Source organism: Oryctolagus cuniculus, chromosome 6 (genome assembly GCF_051225735.1).
Source record: "Oryctolagus cuniculus isolate XC-2025 breed Fujian yellow rabbit chromosome 6, ASM5122573v1, whole genome shotgun sequence".
In the NCBI taxonomy this organism is placed as follows: Eukaryota; Metazoa; Chordata; class Mammalia; order Lagomorpha; family Leporidae; genus Oryctolagus; species Oryctolagus cuniculus.
This window is the reverse complement of record NC_142872.1, coordinates 127,388,593-127,415,950: the sequence shown is the minus strand read 5'-3', so window position 1 is coordinate 127,415,950 and position 27,358 is coordinate 127,388,593. Positions and strand designations below refer to the sequence as shown.

The window sequence follows — 27,358 nt, the reverse complement described above, 5'->3', positions numbered from 1 at the left end:
AAAACCAGGCACATAGGTAGAAGCAGTTATTTGGCATAACCTGTACTGTGTTTTTTAAAAACTGTTTTATGGTTATGGCATTGTGGCGCAGGTAGTTAGTCACTGCTTGGGATGCCCACATTCCACACCCGAGTGCCTGGTCTGACTCTGCTTCTGATTCAGTTTCCAGTTCATGCATCTTGAGAGGTAGCCGAGGATTGCTCATATGCTTGGGCTCCTGCCACCTATGTGGGTGACCCAGATGGAGTTCCTGGCTTCTGGCTTCAGCCTGGCCCAGTCCCTGGTTGTTGTGGGCATTTGGGGACTGAACTAGTGAGATCTCTCTCTCTCTCTCTCTCTCTCTCTCTCCCCCCCCCCCATCTTCAAGTAAATAAAAATAAATTTTTAAAAATTCCTCATAGCTTTTTTAAAAAAAAAACTATTTTATAACTATCATAATTTTCTGGTAACTTTTAAGGCACTTTGCAGGTTTTAATCAAATTATGTCTGTGGATGTCTTACCGCTCACTACAGACCTGCTACATCTTGCCCATCTTTGTATTCTCCTAGAATGCCTATGTGAAAATACTGCAGCTAGTGGGTGATCAGAACATGTGCTGATCTGATGACAAACGCACGGGTAGCAAATCAATTATCACACACGCCCGAGAGACTCTGAAAAGCTTCGTGGAAAAAGCCTATTATTATACCTGGATTTCAAAACAATGTCGCACCGAAATAAAACTTATCTATCGATTTCATTTTCTATTAAGTTTCTGAAGACCCCCAGTTTGCAGGCAGATAGCTCCTCTGAAAATAGTTTGGGCAGTAAAATAAGAGATTCTTCATCTAGCACTGCATTGCTTGTTGGCAAAGATCAGAGCTCTTCATAAAATTTAAGATGGAGAATAGAGAATCTTTAAATATGTACAAAAAACTTTAAACATGTACAGAGACAAAATGTCCTAAAAATACTTGGCTTTAATGAGTGATATCAACACTGAAGAACATAAAACACAATGTTTCAATCTAAGTCCACACCGTAAAAAAAAAAAAAAAAAAAAAAAAAAAAAAAAAAAAAAACCACATGATGCTACTGCCGTCCAGACTCGACCGTCCTTGCTATCCAAAAGATTACCTAATCTAAATGCGATTGTGGAAAACTGTCCAGGGTGCATTCTAGGTCATTTCCAGAAGGGACAGCCAGGCCTCCTAGGACGCCCTCCGGGGCCCCTCACTTTCTCGGGGTGAGGAAGCTTCAGCCAGGAGTTCTTCCCCAGAGTTCCCACCCCTACCTCACACTGACAACTGCAGGAGCCTCCGCACAGAAAACCTGCAGCCACCCGCCCCTGCTGGGCACTCGTTAGAATATTAACATTAAGCAAACCAAGCTAGAGTTGGCAAAAAATGATCCAAAAGCCACGTATGGACTTGGAGCATTTCCCAATGGTGCAGACAGAGAGCGCGCAACGGGTTGGATTGTGCAGCTCTTTGCCATGCTGTTACTCTTCCTTTTCCCAGGATATAAAATTAGGACTTGGAAATCACACGATAAAAGCTACTTTTTCTTGAAGTTCGGTGTCTGTCACCCCAGCAGGTTAGGACTCAGGAAAACTGGGTAACGTTATCGCCTTAAAAGCAGGCGGCTTGTGCTCGGGGCTCCTTTTCGATAAGTAAGTAAATTCTTAGGGGTGCTACGTAGACCTTGGTAAAAACACAAACCGAGCTGTTTTCGTTCTGAATTCATTTGAGTCACGTCATATCCAGTGAAACAGCAAACTGTTGGCGGCGAGATTCATTCCACTAGGCTTGCCACCATTTCTTACAGGATCCAAACAAACAAAAACACAGCTCGGCTCTGGGGCTACTTCAGGGCTGCGGGCTCCTGAGCTTCAGAGAATCTGGGGCGTGGGGGGGGGGGGGACGGCCACTCCCACCCACCCCGGCCCGGGGCTGCGACACGGGTACTCCCCCTCCCGTGGGTGGCACGGTTCCTCCGTGGCTGCCGGCCACACTGGCACCACCGTCTGGCAGGGGCTCGGCGTGTCTGCGTGCGTTTTCAGCCTCCCGACCCCACCAGCCGCTCTGCCGCCAGCACGGCCCTCCCTCCACCCCCAGCAGGTCCGTGGGGCCTTCCCGCGCCGCTCTCGACGTCCCTCGCCCGTGGACCGGCACTGGCCACTTGGCGCCCAAGGAGCCACCCTCGGGAAGGGCTCCTCGGGGTGGCCACCGCACCGGGGGTAAAGTGACCAGGGCATCAGCCATAGGCAGGACGCAGCCAGCGCGCCCGAGGAGGAAGGGGCAGGGAGTGTCGCCACCGAATCCCGAGAAAGGCCGCGGGACCCACCTCCGGCTCCCGGCCGCTCCCGCCCTCGGCCCCACCTCCCCCGGCTCGCACAAAGGCGTCCCGGAGGCGGGGGCCGCGGCCGCGGGAGGCCGCCCGGACGCCATCCGGCCAGGCCCGGGCAGCCGGGGCTTGGGGCCGCGCAGGCCGCCGCTCCCGTGGCGAGTCTGGAGGGCCCGTGGCGGGCAGGCGGGAAGGAAGGACGCGAGGGCAGAGTTCCCACTGGCCCGGGCCCCGGCCTTTCCCTGAGAGCACCCCCTTCCCCGAGAAGGCCGGGGGCGCCCCCACGCAGTCCCGCCACGCCCGCCCTGCTGGCCACCGGCGTGGGGCGCCCGGGCCGCGGAGACTGCAAGAGTGCAGGCGCCGTCGAGGCGCGGGCAGACGAAGGGCCGACTCGGGGCCTCAAATCCGTTCTTCCCATTTCCCCCAGGCCCCAGGACCTGCTCCAGGCTGCCAGACAAAGCGGGGGCGGGCGGCCCGGGAGCCCCCAGGCCTCCCCGCCTGGCCGCGCGTCGCGGACGCACAGCGGGCGCAGGCACGGCCCGGGCCCGGTGCGGGAAGATGGCCGTTCCTGCCTTTTATAAAAGCTCTTTGTTGTGCTCACACAAAAGCGGCCAGCAGGCCCCTTGCACTAATCGAAGGCGCTCGGCTGAACTTCCAGGTGGCCCCAGAAAGCCCTAGGCACCTCCAGGAGAGGGGGAAATAACAGGCTGCCCGCCCCCGCCCCGCGACCAAAGCCCGTGTCCACGTCCAGGGATTCGGCCCCGGGCGCGGGAGCTGAGCACACTGGCGAGGGAGGGAGGGAGGAAGAGGAAAAACCGAGGACCAAGGCCCGCAGGCGCATGAAACGTTCACGTTCTCGTGGGCTTTCTCCCCTGAATCGGGGTAGAAACATAATCCGGAAAAGTCTGGATCCACCAAAAAAAAAAAAAAGAGAAAAAGGGGAGGAAAAAAAAAAAGAAAGAAAAAAAATACCAAACAATAGCAACTTAAAAAAAAAAAATCACAAACCAGTTGCCATCAGCCCAAAGTGGTAGCAGCAGCAGCCGGCGCGTGTGATCCACTTACTTGTCCGACTCTTGTGACATGTTTGATCCAATGAACTCGCTCCCCTTTTCCTGGAGCCTCAGCCTCTGGAGAAACTGGACTTTCAGGTCTGTGCAGGTGAGAGCGCCCGAGATGGCAGAACAAGAGCTACAGGTAATTCTGCTTTTTCGTCCCCCCTCACCACGCTCGCTCGCTCGCTCGCCCGCTCGCGCCCTCACCTAGCCGGAAAGGTGGGATAAGGGGGGGGCCCCTCACATGGGGCCCGAGCTCGGAGGCAGCCGGGCGGCGCGGAGTCCTCCTGGGTCGTGGCAGTGGGCAGACACAGAGCCGAAAGTGGCGGACTTGGGCGGCCACAGGTAACTTTCTCGCAAGGAGCTGAATTCTTTCACTAAAGGGTACAAGCCCGAGGGACGAGCCGCGCCGTGATTGGCTGCGGAGCTCGCTCAGGTGAGCTGCCATTGGCAGAGGCGCGCTCAGGTAAGGCCCTTCTCCAGGTGCAGGTAACTCACTCCAAAGTTTACCTGAGTGGAGCGGCGGCACGCTTCGCAGCTCGGCGGCAGCCGGTGGGAGCTGAAGGTCAGGGCTTCGAGCCGACCGCGAGCTACCTTTGCCTTTTCGCCCCCGAGGACGGGGTGGGAAGCTGGTGGGGGAGGGTACCTGGCGCGGGGTGGGGGCGGGGTGGGGGAGAAGCAGCACCTGCAGACACTAGGGATTGTGGGTCGAACGGAAGGACGAAGGAGAGCTGAACTCGGGCATCGCCGGCCACCCGGAATCAAACGCGCAGCACCCTACGAGGCATGCGGTGCCCACCTTAAGATGACCGACAGTGGGCCCAAGAGTGCGGAACTCGAGTGTCTTTGTGCTTGGAGGGGAGAAGAGACCCAGAGATCGCCAGCGCTGTTGTGTAACTGCATTTTTCACATTCTTAACCACAACAAACATGTCCCGTGTCCCGGTGGGTAAGAGATAGCAGGTACACTACAGAGGCTCAGATGGGCGAGCATCGCTTGGTGAGCGGGCAGGTGCGGAGTGGCCTGGTTCTAATGGAGCCCCGCTTCCATCTCAAGCCTAGGATTCCAGAACTGCAAACAACCCCTAAATCCGTTCCATAAACCTGTTGTCATCTGGTGTCTCGAGGCAGGCATCAACATTTACATTGTAATTCAATAGACGCAGCTACTACAAAGGTGCTTTATCCTTCCAGCTTAATATGGTTGCTACGGAAACGAGGCAGGAGGACACCGACTTTTCTGCGGTTCTGTTTCTCCTGGCTGGGCATAGCATGAATTAGCAAAGGTGTAATTTATAATCGCGTGAAGTATCTGTGGAAGTTCTGATGGCGGTCTGGCCCAAATATGTGGCGTGGGGAAATAAAGGAGATGGCGAAAAGCTTACTGTAGTTTATATTACATTACCACCAAAGACGCCAGAGTTGATACAGCTTCTGGTTTCGTCTTTATGGATCACATATTTCCTGAACGTTAAATGGTGAGACAAGGTTTGGTTGTGCCATTGTTTTTTGCTCTCGGCAAATGAGTTTTGAAATTGTGTTCTTTAAAGACAGCATGAGGACAGTCCTGTGCACTAACTTTTTAAGGATAAAGGATAATACAGTACCACCTGTCCCCAGCATTCTCTTGCTCCTCTCTAGAGGCTCCTCCTGTAGCTGTGTCTTCTGTCCTTTCTCTCCCTGTTCCTAAGTAACTAACATTATCTCTTGATGTAGATGTTGTGTTTTGACTGCCTGTAGCCTCAGATAAGGATTTAGCTCTTTCACTTCACCCCGCTTCCGCATCTAGCCATTCTTCCAACGTAGCTCTCCCACGGTGTAGGGGCCAGGTCATACGTGATTGTGTAAATGTTAGTAACGACAGAGCGAACTAGTGTACAACAGTGGTTTTCTGTCTTATAAAATCTTTTAACTATTTTATGTATCTATCCTGATATTGTTCTATTGACAGCTGACCTATCAAATGGATTTTTCAAATGGTCAAACATTTCTCCTTTTCCCCTTGGAAAATCCCTCCTACATGCCTGTTTTATTCCAGTGGAGACAAGTCGCTCCATGAACCTGCTGCACAATCTTCATTCTGACACTGATTTCTGTGACTTTTGCCTTCTTAGTTTACTGCTTCATTTCCCATGGCACATGGTCTAGTAACAACACAAGAAGGGGCGCAGAAGGGAAGATTTGAGTCCTTACGCTCTTGAAGCATCCTTATGCAACTTTTTCTTTATTTTTGATGAAAAGTTTGACTATCTGTACAACTCTAAGTTGGAAAATTTCAGTCATGATTTTGTAAGGATTACTCTTACGTCCTCGCTTCTGGTGACATTATTGAGAATTTCTTGCCAATCTGATTCCCAGTTCTTGGTGACTTAAGATTTTTCTTTCTGGAAACTTGCTCTTCATGTGTCTAGTATTCTGAAATGTCAAGATTATGTGCCTTAGTTCAGCCGTTCATTTATTGAGCAAACTGGGTACTCAATGGACACTCTGTCTGGAGACTTATGTCCAGTTCAGGGAGTTTTCTTGAGCTATTCCTTTCATAATTTCCTTGCCTCTGGGGAGTCCCATCCTAGCACAGCAGTTAACATGAAAGTGCTGGAACCAGATTGCAAGTTCAATTCCTGACTCTACGTTTTGACCTTGGGCAAGTCACTTGATCTTGCTGTGACTCACTTTCCTCATCTGTAAAGTGGGGATAATAATAGTCATCATCCCCACCAATATATCTGAGCCACTTAGAACAGTGTCAGACATGTGTAGGAAGTCCTCAGTTCTTGGCTCCTCTTACTGTTTTCTTTAAACCTCTGTTAGTTGGATATTGGATCTCTTGGCTTAATATTAGAAAGTTCTTATTTTTCTTTCCCACTGGACGTTGCTTGCTCATTTATACAAATTTGGGTGATCTTGTAAAGATTTATTACTCATTTGTTTGAAAGGAAGAGAGAGAAAACACTTCCATCCACTGGTTCACTCCTCAGATGCCTGCTACAGCTGGAGCTGGACCAGACTAAAGTCAGGAGCCGGGAACTCCATCCTGCTCTCCCACGTGGGTGGCAGGAACCCAAGTACTGAGACCAGTATCTGCTGCCTTCTCAGGCACATCAGCACACAGCTGGATCCGAAGCAGAGGGGCCTGAACTGAACCAGGCACTCTGATCAGAGATGCAGGCATCCCAGTGGCAGCCACAACGCCCACCCCGGAGGACATAACTTTCTACTGATACGATCTCAGCCATCCGAAGACCTCTTTTCGTGTTTTTTTTTTTTTTTTAATGCAGTTCCGCAATTATGTCATCATTGCAGTAATTTTCCCTGCTTTTTGAAGGTCTTTATGTACCTAGAGTTTTCTGCTTCCTGCTTTCTCTCAGCTTCCCCCGGCTTCCTGTTTCCCGGCGTGTTTGTGTAGTCCCATCTTGTTGGAAGCTTTCGTCAACTGTGCAGACCTTCTACTCTTCCTTCACAGGTAAGAGTAAGGTAGTAGATCCTCCGCAGAAACTCTGTGTGGGGGTGGGGCGGGGGCGGGGGCTCGCGGCACGGCGACCCGGTGAAAGCTTGTCTTCTGGTGGGAAGATACCCCAAGTGTCAGAAGCGAGATGCCAGTTTTCTTTGGGGCTCTTCAGTTTCTCACGAGAAAGCTTCTACAATCCCTTGCCTGCGGGGGCGTGCTCCTGGCTGCCAAGCTCCTGGAAGCCGGCCAGGGGAAGGGTCTGGGCGAGTCACTGCTTAGTCTGCAGGCTTTCCCGCTCGTTACTTTTCTGTAGATGCCTCCCCCCTGCCGTCTCTGTGTCTGCTGTCACGCCTCTCTCCTGTGTCTCCTCCTGGTTGCTAGGCACGGGACAGGGACCCGAGGAACCAACAAGTGCAAATGCCAACGTGTACCTCGTACCCCTGATTTTAACCATTCACCTCCCCTTTGCTTCTGGGATCCTGGAACCGCCTTATCAGCATTTCCCTATGGTGGTCTCGCATCTTCAAAGCCCAGGATTTTGTAGAGCAATTGGACCGTTTGTGTTCTGATCCCTGTGACCATATCAGAGTGCAGCTTCCGCTATTCGATTAAACCAGTTTCCACCCCGCCTCCAACAGTTCTTCCAGAATTGGGTTGAAATATAGCTTTTGCTGATGGCTCTTCCTCCGCTCTCTTTGCCATTCTATGTTTCTTTAAACAAAAAACGTCTTTTTTCAAGGGACAATGAAGATAAACCAGTGTTGGTTAGCCTGCCATCTTTAATCCAAAGTGCATTTCCAAAATCACCTAATGGTTTTCCGGAACTATCTCAAATTTGTTTATAGCTACACTACTCCTTATGTTGGTTTGTGATTGGTCAAGATGGCTTTCTTCCTCTCTAACATCTAACAGCTGAGCCTTGATTAGACCGATTGGGTCTGTTTTCCTGGTTAGTTAACTGCTGCTATATTGAGTGTTCAGATCACCGAAGGGGCACTTTCAAATTTACCAACCATGGCATGGCTGCTATTATACAGTGGCTTTGATTCCCTTGGCACGAGATTTGAAAATGAGTAAGAAAGTTGCTGGCACCCTGATCATGAGACAACACCATGCTTTCCCCAGGGGCTTTTAGCTACAAACACTTAAATACGGCCCTGCTATCAAGCCTGGTCCCTGGGTGGACCGTCAGCATCAGATCACCTGTGAGGAACTTGTTAAGAATGCAAATTCACCCACTCACCCCAGACCTACTGAATGAGAAACCCAAGGAGATGGGCAGGCAGCAATGTGTTGTCTAATGAGCTCTCCAGGAGTTTGAGAAACGCATTTCTAGAGGCTGGAGTGCCATATCCTTAGCCACTGAAGGCGGTCATCCCAAATTATGCTGCACACCGAGTTTTCCCATGGGCAGTCATGGGGCTCCTTAGTGGATTTCACCTGTCTGGATGATTGCCTTCCCGGTCCTCTGATTGTTTACTTAATGGTTGACCACTGTCCTTAATAGGAGTAGTTAGCAAATTACAGAAAGGAGCCTCAAATCTGCCACAGTATGGCCATGGGGATCTTAGGAGCTTCGGCACAGCATTTGAAGGTCATTTAAGAGGCAACAGCAAAGCAAACATTGATGTAGAAGCTAGTGACAAAATCATGCTATTTTTAGACCACATGATTTCATTGATGAGATTAAAAGTTCAGTCAAGTTCCCAGGGGAAAATTATACTGTTGGTTGGAGTCCTGGTCTTTAGCATCTAGTAAGATGGCTGAAGTCATTTTCCTAAAGTAATAAACTTAGGATTTCATGTGCATTGCCATTTCACACCTTGTTAAGTGAGACTTGGGGAAAAGATGCTATTCTGGGGCATCTACGCAGAAGAACCCACTTTGCAAGGCTTCAGATCTAGTCCAGCAGGTCTGCCTGCCTGCTGCTGTGTCTCCCCCCACCAGTGTTACACACAGGGCCCCTGCAGCGGGTCTGCCATTGGATCTACCGAGGAACAGTGCCAAGCGGTGTCTCAGGCTGATTCACGCTATAAAAACGCTAACATGTTCAATTGGCTGTTATCCCAAAGAGGGAAACTTGGAAAGAATAAAATGTACCTGGGTGCCCGAATTCCAATCAGCCCCGGAATGTGCAGCTCAACCAAGTGAGCAGTAAAATGACAGTTTCCTTGTGGTTTGGGGACACTTCTTCAGCCAGTAGCCAGCGAAGGTTTGCAGATTTCCTTCAATCAGCACTGGTTTCTGTTGCTGGCCTGGCCATTAGTAATCTCTCAGCAGAAAGCACGGGCTCAGGGAAGAAGCACTGCACAAGTCTGTGCTCCATCCTGAATCTCCAGGGATAGAAGAGAGGGCGAGGAAATGAGAGGTTAACAGCGGGCCGCAAAGTGTGGACATTGGAAAGGCACTAAGGAAGTAGGAACTGAGTATCAGAGCTGAGCAAGATGAGCCCCGAACATTTTGAGGATCAAAGCTGTTTAGCCTGGAAACCTCAGACAAGCTTAGGAAATCCAGTTTCCCATGGTCGGTGAAGGTGGGAGTGAGTGAGCGGCAGGGTTGATGGCAGACACAAAACTACTGGACCGGTATATCCAAACCCGAGCCAGCACAAGCAGGCCCTGTCTATATCCATCTGTAGGGCTTCCATAACAGTACCATACACCATGTGGGTTAAGCAACAGAAATCCACCTTCTCACATTTCTGGGAGACAGAAGTCCAGGCTCACAGGTGAGCGTCTTCTGACTGTACTGTCACGTGGTATTTTCACTGTACACGCTCATCTCCATGTCCTAACCTCTTCTTAGAAGGACATCAGCGATACTGGACTGAGGTTACTCACGTGTCCTCATTCCACCTTCTTACCTCTTCAACAACTCTCTAAGTATAGTCACCTTCTGAGGCTGTGGGAGGTTAGGACTGCCACCATAGGAGCTTGTAGAGATGCAGTTCAGCTCAAAGCATCCTCCTCCAGGCCTGCGGGAGACAATGTATATTCTAGCCAAACTGAACCAGGAAGACTTGTAGGCTTGGGTGCGTCAGGAGAACCATCGGGAGTGAGGCACCAGACCTACAGCAAGGTGAGTGAGTGAAAGGTCACATACTAATCAATGAGATACCATCTCCTAGCTCCCTCCACCCAGTTTGCTGAGCTGGGTTTATACCACCACCTCCCATGTCTCTCCCCCAAGGCAGGGGATCAGAGGATCTGTGAATAAATTAAAGATCCTAGAGAAAAGATCTACGGATATTGATGTATGGGTGTTCCCTGAGCAGAGACAGAGAAGCAAAGAGCCTGCTGTCTACCAGGTCTCCTTCCAGCAAACCGCATTCCCTCCAGCCTCACAGAAAGCCTCTGTTAAGCTTCTTGTGCCACACTTTTATTTATTTATTTATTTATTTATTTTTAAACTTTTTTTTTTGACAGGCAGAGTGGACAGTGAGAGAGAGAGACAGAGAGAAAGGTCTTCCTTTACCGCTGGTTCACTCTCCAATGGCCGCCGCGGCTGGAGTGCTGCAGCCGGTGCACCACACTGATCTGAAGCCAGGAGCCAGGTGCTTCTCCTGGTCTCCCATGGGGTGCAGGGCCCAACCACTTGGGCCATCCTCCACTGCACTCCCTGGCCACAGCAGAGAGCTGGCCTGGAAGAGGAGCAACCAGGACAGAATCCGGCGCCCCGACCGGGACTAGAACCAGGGGTGCTGGCACTGCAGGTGGAGGATTAGCCTAGTGAGCCGCAGTGCCGGCCATACTTTTATTTTTTTAAAATACTTATTTATTTATTTGAAAGAGTTACACAGAGAGAGAAGGAGAGGCGGGGGGGGGGGCGGGTCTTCCATCTGCTGGTTTACTCCCCAGTTGACCCCAATGGCCAGAGCTGTCCCGATCTGAAGCCAGGAACCAGGAGCTTCTTCTGAGTCTCCCACAAGGGTGCAAGGGCCCAAGGACTGGGGCCATCTTCTACTGTTTTCCCAGGCTGTAGCAGAGAGCTGGATCAGAAGTGGAGCAGCCGGGACTAGAACTGGCGTCCATATGGGATGCCAGCGCTTCAGGCAGTGGCATTACCTGCTATGCCACAGTGCCAGCACCTATGCCATACTTTTAAATATAAATATGATGGGGGTTGGCGTTGTGGCATAGCAGGTAAAGCCACCACCTGCAGTGCCAACATCCCATATGGGCACCGGTTTGAGTCCTGGCTGCTCCACTTCTGATCCAGCTCTCTGTTATGGCTTAGGAAAGCAGTAGAAGATGGCCCAAGTGCTTGGGCCCCTGCACCCACATTGGAGATCCAGAATAAGTTCCTGACTCCTGGCTTTGGATCAGCACAGTTCCAGCCATTGCAGCCTTTTGGGGAGTGAACTAACAAATGGAAGATCTCTCCCTCTCTGCCTCTGCTTCTCTGCCTTTCAAATAAATAAATAAATGTTAAATATATATATATATGTATATTAGCCAGCGCCGCGGCTCACTAGGCAAATCCTCCGCCTTGCGGCGCCGGCACACCGGGTTCTAGTCCCAGTTGGGGCACCAGATTCTGTCCCGGTTGCCCCTCTTCCAGGCCAGCTCTCTGCTGTGGCCAGGCAGTGCAGTGAAGGATGGCCCAAGTCCTTGGGCCCTGCACCCCATGGGAGACCAGGAGAAGTACCTGGCTCCTGCCATCGGATCAGCGTGGTGCACCGGCCGTAGCGTGCCAGCCGCGGCGGCCATTGGAGGGTGAACCAACGGCAAAGAAAGACCTTTCTCTCTGTCTCTCTCTCACTGTCCACTCTGCCTGTCCAAAAAAAAAAAAAATATATATATATATATATATGTACACACACACACATATATAAACATGAAGGGGTCAGCATTGTGGCACAGTGGGTTAAGCCACCACTTGGGCTGCCAACATCCCACATGAGCACTTGTCCGAGTCCCAGCTGCTCCACTTCCAATTCAGCTCCCTGCTGATGCCTCTGGGGCAGCAGCGAATGATGGCCTAGGTATTTGCCTGCCATACACATGTAGGAGACCAGGACAGAGTTCCAGGCTCCTGCTTCAGCCTGCTCCAGCCCTGGCCATTGCAGCCATGTGGGGAGTAAACCAGTGGATGGAAGATCTCTCTCTGTCGTTGGTCTTCTGTATATAAAGTTAATTAAAAATGAATCTTAATGAAGAATGGAATGGGAGAAGGAGTAGGAGGGGGGATGGGAGTGGGGTGGGAGGGTGGGCATGGAGAGAAGAACCGCTATATTCCTGAAGTTGTACCTATGAAATTTGCATTCGTTAAATAAAGACTTTAAAAAAAAAACTCTATCTCTGTCTCGCCCTCTCTCTTGCTGTCACTCTGTTTTTCAGATTAATCATATATATGTAAACATGAGGTCAGGTTTATATATATAAATTATACTTTATATAAATATGTATTTATATAATCATATATAAAATATGAATTCCTATATATATATATAAATAGGTCAAATTCACTAATATTTGAGAAAAGCCTCCAAAAAAGAACAAAGACCAGGACAAAAATCTAACTAAAAAGGTGACTTGGAGGAAACAACATTTTAATGGGATAAAGATTATAAAATTAATACATACAAAAACATTGAATCTATGAAATAAGAACAGTAGGCTATTTAAAAGCAATGAAGCAGATATCAATAACAGGGCCTATAGACAGTGAACATATGAAAGCCGAAATAGAGCTTTCGATGGAATAAAGACAGAATCTAGGAAACTTCTCAGAAAGGAGCATAAAAGACTGTAAAGTGGACAATAAAGAAGATATTATAGGATCGATCAAGAAGGTATAATGTGTTCCAAAGAAAGGGTGGAACAAAGGGAAGTATTAGAGAAAAGCTGAAATATGATTTTAAGAGCTAAAGTATTGTGAGTAGTGTAATTGATATCTTCTAATCCTCAGCACGGAGAATTGGAAGAGACATAAGTTGAGGCAATTATCATTAAATTTTGGACCAACCTTTGCAAGGAATAAAAATAAAATGAAACAAAGGAAAATTGGCTCAAGAATCAGAATATATTAGACTTTTCAACAACACTGCCTGCTCAAAGACATTAGAAAAATTGTCTTTAGAGAATTTTCTGCTTTGACAAATTGTAATGAAGTATAAAAATACAATGAAGTTTAACTTTGGGAATTCAAGGTCACAAAAATTGCCTCTCATGCATCCTTTCTTAGAAAAACGTTAGATAAAATGTTCCATGAAATGAGAAAATGCCAAAAAAAAAATAAAATAAAATAAAGGATCCTCATGACTCAGAGATTGGGAAAGGCAACAACAGAGGAGAAAGTTGGAAGGAAGTGAGACTGATGGTTTTGCAGCAGGCTTCTAGAATAACCAAACTTTCAACAGGGACCTCGGGATGGAGACTGGGAGATAAGGAGGAGAAATCAACTATTAAATTGAACCTCAAGGAGCCGGCGCCGCGGCTCACTAGGCTAATCCTCCGCCTAGCGGCGCCGGCACACCGGGTTCTAGTCCCGGTCGGGGCGCCGGATTCTGTCCCGGTTGTCCCTCTTCCAAGCCAGCCCTCTGCTGTGGCCAGGGAGTGCAGTGGAGGATGGCCCAGGTGCTTGGGCCCTGCACCCCATGGGAGACCAGGAAAAGCACCTGGCTCCTGGCTCCTGCCATCGGATCAGCGCGGTGCGCCGGCCGCAGCGCGCCGGCCGCGGCGGCCATTGGAGGGTGAACCAACGGCAAAGGAAGACCTTTCTCTCTCTCTCTCTCTCTCTCACTGTCCACTCTGCCTGTCAAAAAAAAATAAAATAAAATAAAATAAATAAATTGAACCTCAAGGAAATAATATCTTTGTGGATCTGGGAAGTCTGAAAGTACTTCGAGAAGTTTCTGGAAAAGAAAATTTAAAATTAAGTTTATTTTGATTCAGAATGTTTTCTTAAGATTTATTTGGCGGGGGGGGGGGGAGACAGAGAGAGAGGGAGAGAGAGAGAGAGAAAGGTCTTCTGTCTGCTAGTTCACTCCCCAAATGGTTGCAACAACCAGAGCTGGGCCATGCCAAAATCAGGAGCCAGGAACTCCATCCAGGTCTCCCACATGAGTGACAGGGGCCCACGTACTCAGGCCATCCTCTGCTGGTTTCCCAGGTGCATTAGCAGAGAACTAGATGAGAAGCAGAGCAGCCCAGGGGCCAGTGCTGTGGTGTAGCAGGTAAAGCTGCTGCCTACAGTGCTGGTATCCCATATGGGCGCTGGTTCGAGACCCGGCTGCTCCACTTCTGATCCAGCTCTCTGCTATGGCCTGGGAAAGCAGTAGAAGATGGCCCAAGTCCTTGGGCCCCTGCACTTGCATGGGAGACCTGGAGGAAGCTCCTGACTCCTGGCTTCAGATCGACACAGCTCCAGCCATTGCAGCCATTTGGGGAATGAACCAGTGGAAGGAAGATGTCACTCTCTCTCTCTCTCTCTCTCTCTCCCTTTCTATAACTCTATCTTTCAAATAAATAAATAAGTCTTAAAAAAAAAAAAAAAGAAAAGAAAAAGGAGAAGGAGAAGAAGCAGAAAAGCCCAAACTCAAACTGGCACTCCCAGATTGATCCCTGGCATTGTAAGCAGAGGCTTAGCCCCCTTTGCCACAATACTGGCCCCATGGTGCAAAAAATTTGAAATCTATGCATTGTTTCCCACAATTTTCATGAACTTTTTAAAGATTCTGAATATGCATGCATTTCAAAATTTTCTAAAGCAAACTAAAGTTACGTTTTAATTTCATTTCCATGAACTTTGTGAAGTTTCTTTATATTAGCAATAGATACAGGGAAAACTATCCAAATAATTGGCATTTAGTAACCCCAGGAAAAAAATACAAGAATGGAAATATAATCTCCTTCATCTTAGTACACACAAGGAGTCTTCCAAAAGTTTATGGGAAATGTGTGTATTATGAAAAAAGCTATGCATATGTTGCAAGACTTTCTGTACCAAAACAAACAACTTTTTTTTAGATATTTATTTATTTATTTGAAAGAGTTACACCGAGAGAGAAGGAGAGGCAGAGGGGGGAGGGATCTTCCATCCACTGGTTCACTCCCCAGTTGGCCCCAACGGCTGGAGCCGTGCCGATCCAAAGCCAGGAGCCAGGAGCTTCTTCTGGGTCTCCCACGTGGGTGCAGGGGCCCAAGGACTGGGGCCATCCTCTACTGCTTTCCCAGGTCATAGCAGAGAGCTGGATAGGAAGTGGAGCAGCTGGGACTAGAACCGGCGCCCATATGGGATGCCAGTGCTTCAGGCCAGGGCGTTAACCCACTGTGCCACAGCACTGGCCCCCAAACTTAACTTCTAATTCCATTTCCCACAGACTTTTTGATGTACTCTCACAGTTGGCTCAAGAGGGATTAATATTGAAAGCAGGGCAGCGCTGGTGTTTTTTGGGCGAGAAGGGAGGGGAGGCTTGGGGAAGACAGGCGGCTCCTCCTCTTCCACCATGGCAAAGTCAAGTTGTTGCTTAGAACTCACCCATCAAGAACCAGCAACAGAAACATCAGGTAGGAACGCTTTGGGCATTGACTACCCGTAGCTTAGAAAAATAGTTTAGTTTGCTGGCTTGAAATAATAGTGATCTGAAACAGAACAGTGCTCCGTTCTCTCACCCCTGAGATTCTCTTGGCCTTTTTCCTGGGGCCCAGGGTGGCCTTCCACCGGGAGCGCCCGAGTTTGTGTCTCAGGCAGTCAGAAGGAAGCTGGTGTTCATCTCAGCCAGGCCGTCGATGAGAAAGAGAATCCAGCTGTGATGTGAGAAGGCCCCAGTCTTTGTGGCCAGAACTGGGGCAGTCACTCCATTGGCAAGAGTGCCTGGAAGAGTGCATGTCTAGCTTCCCTATGCCCTGAGAAAGAGGCAGGCAAGAAAGGAGACATAGCTGTGTCCTGGGCTAGCCAATCAGCATGGTATTTAGAAACACAGAAGTAAATATTAGACTTTGAAAAAGAAAGCTCAAATGAACAGGGTTGCCTCCTAGACCCGGAACTTGGAAACACCAACTACTGAAGCCTGGTTGCTGTTTGGCAGTAGTAGTAATATTCTTTGTAGTTTTATTACTCAATAATGATTTTTGACTTTTAAACTTAGATGTATAGTTGTGTACACACACACACACACACACACACACGAGTTTGATCAAAATACAATTAACTGAAGGAAGGAAAGCACAAACTGCAAACGTAGCATGCTCTCTTGCCCAACTAATTAGCTCCCAACCTCCCCTCAGGTCAGTGCTCAGTCATGTCTGCCTCAGGGAAGCCTCTCTGGCTCTCCCAGTAGGGAGAGGAATATTGGGAAGACAGAAATGTATCTTCTTGAAACCTTGAGCACGGTTGTAGTTTCACAGCACTTGGGTGGTGTTGGATCCCTGACCGCCTCCTCCCATGAGACTCCTAGCTCCACGAGGGCAGAGATGAGGCTTAGCATCTCAGAGATGCTTCATCCCCGTCTCCCCAGTGCACAGCTCGCTCTTAGTTAACAGTTGATGAGTGAATAAATGACTAATACTCTGAGTCACAGGCACCCTGCCCGCCCTACAAGTATCCCATGGTTGTGGAACTTAAGCTGAGAGAGACAACAAGTTGAGTACCGTTGTCAGCAATGCTGAGCACATAAATCAGTTCCATAAACACTTATGGAGCATGTGGTGTGTGCCAGGTGAGCTGGCTTCCTCATTCAAGTTTCGGCAGTCCCCTAGGACGTGAGAGTGTAACCGTTACAGACGCCTTCAGCAGTAAGCCAAAGAGCAGCCAGTTAGGAGGAGTTTCACCAAAACTGATGAACTTTCTCTTGCATAACAAGAAGCCTGGAAACTATTACAGGGGGAGCAACTGCTGCTATTAGATCAGCAACTCAGTACTGAGCGCTCTGAGTCAGTGTCTCTGCACTTGTCTGCCACTCGTGTAGAATGATCTCATCTTTGCAGAACCAAATTTAAGGGCACAGAGAAGGTAGACAAAGCACACTGCAGGCATGAAAATCTTTCCCAAGGAGGACGCTGGTTAAGGCATTCATGTCCCACACTGGAGCACTTGAGTTCTAGACTCAGCTCTGGTTCTCCATTCTAATTCCTTCTGATCCAGACCCTGGGAGGCACCAGTAATGGCTTCAGTGACTGGGTTCCTCGATCCTACATGAAAAACTTGGATTAAGTTGCTAGTTCTGGGCTTCAGCCCAGTCGTTGAGGGCATATGGGGAGTGAGTCAGCAGATAGGAGGTCTCTTTCTTTGTCTGTCTTTCTTTCTGTAAATAAAGTAAATTATTTCAAGTAAATAAAAGAATAGATTTTAAAAAATATTTCCCAGAAGCCCATGCCAGACTTCCTGTTTTTTTTTGTTTTTTTTTTTTTTTTTTTTTTGGACAGGCAGAGTAGACAGTGAGAGAGAGAGACAGAGAGAAAGGTCTTCCTTTGCCGTTGGTTCACCCTCCAATGGCCGCTGTGGCCGGCGTACCGCGCTGATCCAATGGCTGGAGCCAGGTGCTTCTCCTGGTCTCCCATGGGGTGCAGGGCCCAAGCACTTGGGCCATCCTCCACTGCACTCCCTGGCCACAGCAGAGAGCTGGCCTGGAAGAGGGGCAACCAGGACAGAATCCGGTGCCCCGACTGGGACTAGAACCCGGTGTGCCGGTGCCGCAAGGCAGAGGATTAGCCTAGTGAGCTGCGGCGCCAGCCCAGACTTCCTGTTAATCTCAATGGCCAAGACCAGGTCATATGAGCAATACTAATCAGGAGCTGGACTCACCTTCCATGAGATCAAGGAGGCACCACTCAATATTTGACTAAATCAAGGTTATCTTAGCATAAACCAAATGGGAGACTGCTGTTTGTCTTAAAAGCCAGCAGTGATACCACAATAATAATAGCTCCATAGCACAGATGATAGATTTGACCTTCGTTTTGGACAATGTAAGTGGACAGAGCTGCAATTCAAATCTAGGCTTGCTTTTTTCCCCAAGTTTGTACCATGGCACCTCCTAGCCCCAAGTTTGAAGCTCTTCTGCTATCAAACAGTGGTGGATTTGGTCAGGAATGGCCTCACAGAGGGAAAATACTTCAGGCAAGGTCTTGAAGGAAAGAACCTGACTGAGCTGACGGAGAGCCTGACAGGTTGGTGGAGGGACAGTACGTTGATGTCACCCTCTTCACTCTCACTCCGGTGTGAAAATGTTCTTCAGGTGCCCCATTGGTCAACAGAGCATCTCTCCCTATTTTGCAGAGACTATTAAGGCTTTGATGATGTAAATGAACTATAAATAAACTAAGAAGAGATGACATTTATCCAAGAGGAAATGCCGAAATGAGAACCCAGAGACCACGGTTGAGCTAGAGCGGCTGAACAGAGTGTTCCCGCCGAGGTTTTTAATGAGTCTTGCTTGTTGTTGATGCCTCAAGAGCTTGAAAAGGTCTCAACCTGGGAAAATATTTCCAAGTGACCTAATACATGAGGCTGTCTTTTCCTTCTCTGAGAACCTTTAGCTATCCCTCAGTACACATAGGACAACCTTGCCCATCACCTTCCTCCATCTAACTCCCACACTCAAATCCATCCCCATTGGTCTTCCACCTAGGGAGAGCCCAGCTGGGGATGGCCTGGAGTGGGGTTTGATGGGCAGCAGGCTGCACAGAACTGTTCTTGTCCAAGACTTAGCATCCCCAAATCACAAGTATGAGCAGAGTGATAAACTGTGAAAGAAAATTAGGAAGCGGGTCCAAAATGCCAGCAAGGGTATTTGACAGGACCTTAAAGCTAAATAGGCCAAAAGGGGATATTAAGAGTGGCTTGTGCAGGGCAGTGGGTGGGGGAACGCTTGTTGTAATGTAGTGGGTTAAGACACAGCAGCTTGCATCCCTGGCATCATGCATTGGAGTGCCTGCTTGAGCCCTCGTTGCTCCACTTTCACTCCATCTTCATGCTGATGCGCATGGGAAGTCAGCAGATGAAGGCTCACGTTCTTGGGTCCTGCCACACATATAGGAGATCAGAATGGAATCCCTGTCTCCTGGCTTCCACCTGGTCCAGAGATGGCTGTTGTAGCCATCTGGAGAATGAACCAATGGATGTAAGATGTCTCTCTCTCTCTCTCTCTTCCTCTCTCTCTCTTTCTCTATTTATTTATCTGCCCCCCCAACCGTGTCACTCTGCATTTAAAACAAATACATAAACCTTTTAAAGATGAAGAATAAATAGAACTAGACCATGGGGAGCAGGTGTTTAACCCAGCAATTAAGATACCATCTCCTATTTTGGAGAATCTGTTTTTGACCCCTGGCTCTTGCTCCTGAATTTACCTTCCTGCTTGTGCAGACCCTGGGTGGCAGAGGTGATCCCTCAAACAGTTGAGTCCCTGCTACTCATTTGGGAGACCTGGACTGAGTTCCCAACTCCTGGCTTCAGCCTGACACAAGTCGTCTGGCTGTTGTTGGCATTTGCGGAGTGAATCGGCAGATAGGATCTCTCTCTCTCTCTCTCTCTGTGTCTCTCTCTCTGTCTCTCTCTCTCTCCCTCTCTCCATTTCTCTTTCTCTCTCAATAAATAAATGAAATGTTTTAAAACTGGAGCATGGCCTGGGACCTCAAGCCAAGAGATAGGAATGAGTGAAAGCCTAATTGCAGCGATAAGATACAGACAGTCACAAATGTGGAGCAATCAAGTGCAGTACTTGCTGTTGGGGACAGTTGGTTTATTACCCTCTCTTGCTTGGTGCAGCCCCTCCCTCCCCTGCAGGAAGTGGGGTTATTTCTCCCTAGGTGATCCTGGCAGGATTCTCTGGAGATATTAGACAGATACCTGTGACAGTTTCTGGCCCATGCCCTTCTCAGTACAACAGGTTTTGGAGATGACCAGAGCACAGTACGTTTGTCACTGTTCCTTTTCCATCTCCACTTGCAGAGCTTTAGGCAGAGATATTAGTGGGCGAGGAGTAGGAAGTGGCCACTTCTAGTGATTCAGCCCAGTCAACAGGACATTGTCGTGAATCCAGGCACTGGAGACGGGAGGGCATGTGAAGGAGGGCTTCTGAGGTCATGACTGGTCCCGTGGGGCAGTTTTCTAAGAGAGGGCAAATTTTCCAAGAAAAGAGCCCTGGAGTGATATCCTATATAGAGCTCCTCCCTAATTCTTAGGGCTGGTTGGTATCAGTCCTCACAGAGAACCTTGAAAATTTCTGTGTGGTGCCATCCCGCTCTTACCAGGCTGTTGGATGTTAGAGACGTCCTGGGGTATTGCTGCTCCCAGGGGACCCAGAGACTCACTGGCTGTTGGAATAACCTGGGAGCTCACTAGAAAACCAGAATCTCCCCTCAGTCCTCCTGAATCAAGTCTGTGTTTGAGTGAGATGTATACGCACATTAAAGTTCCAGGGCTTAGAGATACAGTGGAAGCCATCGCCTGTTGGTGTTCACAGCAAGGAGCAATCATAGGTTTCTGTGGGTGAACTGTGAGCACTGGGCCAGGGGTAATTCTGCAGAAAACTGTTGGCGCTATCAGTGGAGGAAACTGACATGGTGAATTGTTAAAAGGTAACTTTGGAATGAGCCATCCCATGGGCTCATCACTCAAAGCTCCCTAAGGAATGATACAGCCAAGCCTAGAGCACACCCTCTGAGCTGTTAGGACCTAAAACATGAAGCTGAATCTAATCAAGGCTCCAGAGCTCCAGGAAATGAGAGAGATCAGGAAACAAGTCAAACGACACTCCAAAGAACGAACCAAACAAAAAATCCACAGCATTGGGAAGCCTACAGCAAACGGTTACAGCAATAAGTCGAAGGTATGGAACAAAGACTGTGGAGATAATCTGGCCATTGAGGTCATGTGGAGAGTGAACCCAGAGGATGGAAGACTTTTCTCTCTCTCTGCCTCTGCCTCTCTGAAAATCTGCCTTTCAAATAAATAAATAAATCTTTAAAAAAAATGTGGAGCTGGGAGAAGCGAGGAATCTACCTTAAAATAGATTTTTTTTTTTGACAGGCAGAGTGGACAGTGAGAGAGAGAGAGAGAGAGAGAAAGGTCTTCCTTTGCCGTTGGTTCACCCTCCAATGGCCACCGTGGCCGGCGCGCTGCGGCCAGCGCACCATGCTGATCCGATGGCAGGAGCCAGGTACTTATCCTGGTCTCCCATGGGGTGCAGGGCCCAAGTACTTGGGCCATCCTCCACTGCACTCCCTGGCCACAGCAGAGAGCTGGCCTGGAAGAGGGGCAACCGGGACAGAATCCGGCGCCCCGACCGGGACTAGAACCCGGTGTGCTGGCGCCGCAAGGTGGAGGATTAGCCTAGTGAGCCGCAGCGCCGGCCTTAAAATAGATTTAAAAGATGAACTGCAAAATGTAACCAGGACCAGGTTTGGCTCTTGATTTAGACAAGTGACAACCAGCGAATGAGTGTCTCACATACTCCCCATCCCAGCACTCAGGGCCCCAAATGGACATCAGGTGATTTTCCCGTCTCACTTCCTGCACTCCCCTGCCTCAGCTCTGGGCGCCAGCCCACCTGCTCTGCTCATTGTATCTTAGATACTGATTACATATTCTAGCTGGAATTTAAAGCCGTTTAATAGCTAAGACTGGTGTAGCCCTGAGGACAGAGGAAGAATGATGATGGCTCTTTGTTCTAAGTAAGTAGGCTTCTTCCAGAACCGTAAATGGTCCTGAAGGAAGGACCCACAGACTCGCCCCTGTCCTGTCAGTGGCTGCTCCATGTTTCCTGTAGCAGTGGTGTGCTGGGAGTCATCCCCCCTGCTTTAAAAGGGTCTTTAACATTTCAACAGAAGCAACTCATTAAAAGTAACACTTTTAGGAATTCTGTTTGTATTTGTGAATAGATTTGTGAATAGTAGTAAAAATGAAACAAGGCGGGGTGGGTGTCCTGACACAGAGGACTGAGCCTCTGTTTAGTGATGCCTGCATCCAGTATCAGAGCGCCAGCTGGAGTCCTGGCTGCTCCACTTCCCACCCAGCCCCCTGCTATTGCACCTGGGAAGGCAGCGACAGATGGCCCAAGTGCCTGGGCCCCTGCTGCCCACAGGGGAGACCCAGGTGGAACTCCCAGCTCCTCGGTTCACTCTGACGCAGCCCTGGCTAATGCAGGCATCTGCAGAGTGAACCAGTAGATGGAAGAATGAACTCTCTCTCTCCCTCTTTCTTTATCTCTCTTTCAAGTAGATGAAAATAAATATCTTTTAAAAATGAAACAATAGTTGATTAATTATTCGTTGCTCTGTCACAAAATTACCAAAATTCAGCAAGTCAAAGCACACAGTTTCCGAGACTCAGGCATTCAGGGGGAGCTCTGCCCGATGATTCTCAGGGCTGCTCATGGAGCGGTGGTCAAGCTGTCATCCCGGGGCTACGGTCACTGCGGGCTGCGGGCTACGGGCTGTCAGGTCTCCTTCAGGCTCTCTCATGAGGTTGTTCTGTGGACTGCTGGACAGAGGCCTCACCCTTGCTCTGTGGATCTCTCCACAGGACTCTCCAAATACCCTGGCAGCTGCTTCCCCTGCACAAAGTAGCAAAGAGAAAAAAAAAAGAGAGAGAGAGAGAGTAAAACTGAAGTTGCAGCAAGTGGCACAATCTGATTTGGGAGGTGACATATCATGGCTCCTGCTCTATCCCATTGGTCACACGGGCCATGTGGGAGGGAATTATACCGGGAGGCAGGATCACTGGGGGCCATCATGAAGGCTGCTTGCCAAATATGGGCCCTTTCCAAAATTTAAACAAAAATTGTGCTTTTAATATGCTTATGAACACAGAAGGCTTATAAAAGTGAACTACATGGGGGCTGGCATGGCACAGTGAGTTAACGCCCTGGCCTGTGGCGCTGGCATCCCATATGGGCGCCGGTTCAAGACCTGGCTGCTCCTCTTCCAATCCAGCTCTCTGCTATGGCCTGGGAAAGCAGTAGAAGATCTCTCTCTCTCTCTCTCTCTCTGTGCCTCTCCCCTCTCTGTGTAACTCTGACTTTCAAGTAAATAAACAAATCTTTAAAAAAAAAAAAAAAGTGAACTACGTGTGAGCCTCCCAGGTTATTCCACAGTGAGGTGGCACAGCAGGTTAAGCCACCCACATCCTACACTAGTTCCAGTACCAGCTGCTCTGTTTCTGATTCAGCTCTCTGCTGATGCACCTTGGAGGCAGTGGATGATCGCCCAAGGGCTTGGACCTCTGCCACCAATGTGGGAGACCAGGATGGAGTTCCTAGCTCCTGGCTTCAGTCTGATTGTTGTGGGTATTCAGCAAGTGAAGCAGGTAGAAGATTCTGTCTCTGTCTCTGTCTTTCCCTCTCCTCTTTCTGCTTTTCAAGTGGATAAATAAATCATATATATATGTGTATATATGTGATATGTGTGTGCATCATCTCAGAATGTCAAATCTGTCTCAATAGGAACGCTTAATGCATTGTAAATGTCTCTTATAAAAGGTAGTTTTTGTTTGTGTTCATTAGTGTCTTTTTTCCATAATAAATGATTTTTTTCCCTTTTTTCTGGTCCCTGTATTCTATCCCAGCCACGTTGCCTTACTGGTTGGATTCTTGGTGTACTTTTGGTTTCAGCTGCCCAGTCGTGTCCTGGAGTTGGCAGGAATTCACCACAGATCCACCAATCCATGAAACTTCAACTGAGGCTGAACTTCTCGGGTTGAAAATACAGGGTCACTGGGGTGAGCGCTGTGGCACAGCAGGATAAGCTGCTGCGTGGGGCGCCCACATCTCACAGCAGAGTGCCTGGTTTCAGCCCTGACACCTCCGCTTCTGATCCAGCTTCCTGCTGATGCATCCTGGGAGGTGACATGTGACGCTCAAACACTTGGGCCCCTACTCTCCCTGTGGGAGGCCCAGATGGAGTTCCTGGCTCCTGACTTCAGTCTGGCCCAGCCCTGACGATGGTGGGCATTTAGAGGGTTAACCAGTAGACTGGAGATCTCTCTCTCTCTCTCTCTCTCTTGCTCTCTTCCCCTTCTCCCCCCTCTGTCCTCTGCCTTTCAAATAAATAAATACTTTTTAAAAATAGAATCGGGTGGGCTTTTGGCCTCACAGTTAAAGATGCCTGAGTCCCATGTGGGAGTCGCCTGGTTTCCAGCTCTTCTTCCCAGCATTCCTGCTAATGGGCGCGCTGCAAGGAAGCAGGCTGCATTTCTGCCTCTCCACTGGGAGACCTGGACTGAATTCCCAGGTTTGGGTTTTGGCTCCCTGGTTAATGTGAGCATTTGGGGAGTTCAAGCTGGCAGGTGGGAGCTCGCTCTCTGTCTCTCTCCCTTTCAGCCTCTCAAGGAAATCATTTTTTTTTAAACATTTAAAGCAGAATCATTAAGAATAGGCAGATCAGAAGGGAAAGAAAAGTCTGGGAGTGGAATTTGCCTGCTTGGAATCCAGGAGAAAGCGCAGGTGAGTCACTAGCTGCCCCAGGCAAAATGCAAAAATGGGGCCTTAGCCTCCCTTCCCACTCTCCCCACCCCCTCTGTTCCCGGCTGCAGGCGTCTCAGGCCTTTGAAAGGAAGACAGCTTGTCCCTAAGAGGGGCCCCAGCCTTCATGATCTGGGCAGCCACCCATGCCAAACGATCCCCCAGGCTCCCTGTTGTCTCTGATAATAGCAAACTCCCAACCCTAGGGGCCAGCCGAGCAGGGAGCCTTTGGCCCAAAAAATATATTTTGCTGATATGCTCAGTGACGTTAAAAAAAAAATCAAGATAGTATTTTTAAAGTAAAATTTCACATAAAAGTCTGATTTTATCTTTTTCTAAGAAAAATCAAATGAGCTGGCAACATGGAGTTGACATGGCAACAACAGCCCCAAGCAAAGACAGGATGCCTCCTGTTTGCACAGCCTGCCACGCCCTGTGTCTCCACAACCCTGGGCTGGGTGTCAGCTGCCAGGAATGGTTCCTTCTACCTGCTTCTCTAGCATCTTTTCCTGCACCAATTCTGTATCATTAATAGCGGGGAAGGCCGGCGCCGCAGCTCACTAGGCTAATCCTCCACCTTGCGGCGCCGGCACACTGGGTTCTAGTCCCGGTAGGGGTGCCGGATTCTGTCCCAGTTGCCCCTCTTCCAGGCCAGCTCTCTGCTGTGGCCAGGGAAGTGCAGTGGAGGATGGCCCAAGTACTTGGGCCCTGCACCCCATGGGAGACCAGGAGAAGCACCTGGCTCCTGCCATCAGATCAGCGTGGTGCGCCGGCCGTGGCGGCTATTGGAGGGTGAACCAACGGCAAAGGAAGACCTTTCTCTCTGTCTCTCTCTCTCACTGTCCACTCTGCCTGTCAAAAAAAAAAAAAAAATAGCGGGGAAAAAAATAGACCAAGAGGACCATCTATTTTAGGAACATGCAGGAAACCCCATTTCTCAGCAGAATATTGATTGCTACGTGTCTTATGTAAAGAATAATTATGTAGCTGAAGAACACAGTGTTGTCACTAAAAATCATATTAAGTACTAGGATAAATACAAGATGAAGATGTTGAACTGAAAAAGTAGAAATTGCTACAAAAAATGCAGTTGTGAATTTGATGCCAGGGCATTTAAACCTCGTGTACATGGTATTTTTATAGAAGTATGTATTGAGCATAGCAAAATCTATTTTCCTGGCCCGCCTGGAAAATGTTGTAACGTAGCATGCTGATGATGGGCTAAAAATTACAGAGCAGGGAGGCCCCCAATAAATTGCATTTCCCCCCCAACTAGATGCTCAATGAGGTGAGAGACAAAATGAAGATTAAAGATGGAGGCCAGGGCTGGGCGTCACGGGGCAGCGGGTCAAGCTGCTGTTGGAATGCCTGTGACCCGTATCAGAGGACCTGGTTCAAGTCCCTGCTACTCTGTGTTTCCGCCCCAGCTTCCTGCTTCCATGAAAGGCCTCAAGTGCTTGGGTTCCTGCCATCCACATGGGAGACCAAGATGGAGTTCCCAGTTCCTGGCTTTGGCCTGGCCGGGCTCTGACTGTTGGAGGCGTTTAGGGAGTGAACCAGTGGATGGTAGAGATCTCCTTCTCTCTCTCCTCAGCTGTCACTCATCTTTGCAAAAAAAAAAAAAAAAAAGATGGAAGCCAAAGCATCACTTGTATGTATCAGAGAGATACAGTTGACATTATTATCCAATGGGAGGGCCATGTGGAAGCTACAGATTCAGCTGTAGAGTTCCAGTCTCCATCCCACCCCAGCCCTGCAAATAGACATTATGGAAGAGCACACTTGCAGGGGATTGTGTTCAAGAGAGTGAGTGAAAGCCAGAAGGCAAAGCAAGCACGTCCAGGTCATCTCCACAAGTTTTCACAGCAGATAAGCTACTCTAACAACCCCAAGACAGTGTTCTAGTGAAGAGAGCACATGGATGAAGAGTACCCTCGGGTTACCCCTGTTAATGAATGGCATTAATGAGAATTTGGATGGGACTGAAGAATTCTTAGACATGGTGATTGTGACGGGGAAAGATTTTGCATTTTTTAATTATTAATTTTCATTATTTGAAAGGCAGAGAGACAGAGCAATATGTGTGTGTGTGTGTGTGTGTGTGTGTGTGTATATATATATATATAGAGAGAGAGAGAGAGAGAGAGATCTTCCATCTCCCGCTTCACCCTCTAGATGTCCCTAGTAGCAGGAACTGGGTCAAGCTGAAGCCAGGAGCCCAGAACTCCATCCAGGTCTCTCACAAGAGTGACAAGAACTCAAGTACTTGAGACACCACCACTGCCTCCCAGGGTGTAAATTATGCACGCAGGAAGCTGGAGCTGGAAGCAGAGGCAAGACTCAAACCCCAGGCACTCTGATAAGGGATACACACATCTCAAGTGGTGTCTTCACCATTGCACCTTGGTTTTGTGGGCTGTGCAGCCTAAGCCTACACAGATGTAAAACCCTTTATGGATACTCACTGATGATGTCAGATTGCTTCATCCTCACCTGTGGTGGCGATGGGCTTGACATTCACAGAGTGAGCCCATGGAAGCCATTGAATGCAGGACGATGTAGTCACCAAAGCAAAACATGCGATATTAGAATATCTCATTCTGTAAGGATCTTGGGAGGATTTAGTAAAGGGGGCATGTATGGTAAACTGAACGCACAGTCTATTCGTTGCATGGCTGACGATGAAAATGCACAGGCCCAAGCTGCACTTCCGGGCAAACACAACCACGTGTACCTGCACACACACACTGCTGCGAGCTGTGTCCTTTAAGATTTTTCCAGTTAAATGAGCTCTGCATACTTTTACCAGAAACAGATTCCAGTGGAAGCATATGGGCAGTTGATTGGATCAGAGGAAAGCTGACTCTCTGAGGCGAGGAGGGGCAGGAGCTGGGCTACCCGGATGAGCTGAAGGTCGGCTCAGGGCACTGTGGCACCATTTTCCACCCCTTAGCTCGAGACTCAGCTCCCAGGGAGGAAGCCCGTGACTGGCCTAGCTCCACCTTTGACTGACAGCCCCAGCAAATGGCATCCAGTAGACAAGAGTGAGGCCCCAGGACCAGAGTGGGCAGAGGGAGCTGAGCCAGACAGGTGAAGGCAGCAGAGCCCCTTGCAAGAACCTTAAGA

The 27,358-nt window shown here is 49.0% G+C and overlaps 1 protein-coding gene and 1 long non-coding RNA gene across 21 annotated transcripts in view; one reads left to right on the top strand and one right to left on the bottom strand.

The window, feature by feature from the left end:
- GRHL2 (grainyhead like transcription factor 2) overlaps nucleotides 1–3,999 on the bottom strand; it is a 160,669-nt gene extending 156,670 nt beyond the window's left edge. For 6 of the 10 annotated variants that reach the window (XM_070075373.2, XM_017341465.4, XM_089336417.1 and 3 more), the window contains exons 1-2: nucleotides 3,589–3,847; nucleotides 3,392–3,479 (exon numbers count right to left, since the gene is read on the bottom strand). In XM_070075373.2, coding sequence (XP_069931474.2) covers nucleotides 3,392–3,479; nucleotides 3,589–3,829 — 329 coding nt within the window. In that variant the 5' untranslated portion in view covers nucleotides 3,830–3,847. Of the gene's footprint in view, nucleotides 1–3,334; nucleotides 3,848–3,891 lie in introns of those variants that run through there. The other 4 variants (XM_089336411.1, XM_089336414.1, XM_008255803.5 and 1 more) reach the window with 4 other exon arrangements.
- LOC127490606 (uncharacterized) overlaps nucleotides 3,587–27,358 on the top strand; it is a 48,118-nt gene continuing 24,346 nt past the window's right edge. For 3 of the 11 annotated variants that reach the window (XR_016236548.1, XR_016236551.1, XR_016236556.1), the window contains exons 1-2: nucleotides 3,587–3,726; nucleotides 6,749–6,843. This is a non-coding gene — a long non-coding RNA (uncharacterized LOC127490606). Of the gene's footprint in view, nucleotides 3,947–4,056; nucleotides 4,859–6,748; nucleotides 6,844–7,141; nucleotides 10,251–27,358 lie in introns of those variants that run through there. The other 8 variants (XR_016236547.1, XR_016236549.1, XR_016236554.1 and 5 more) reach the window with 7 other exon arrangements.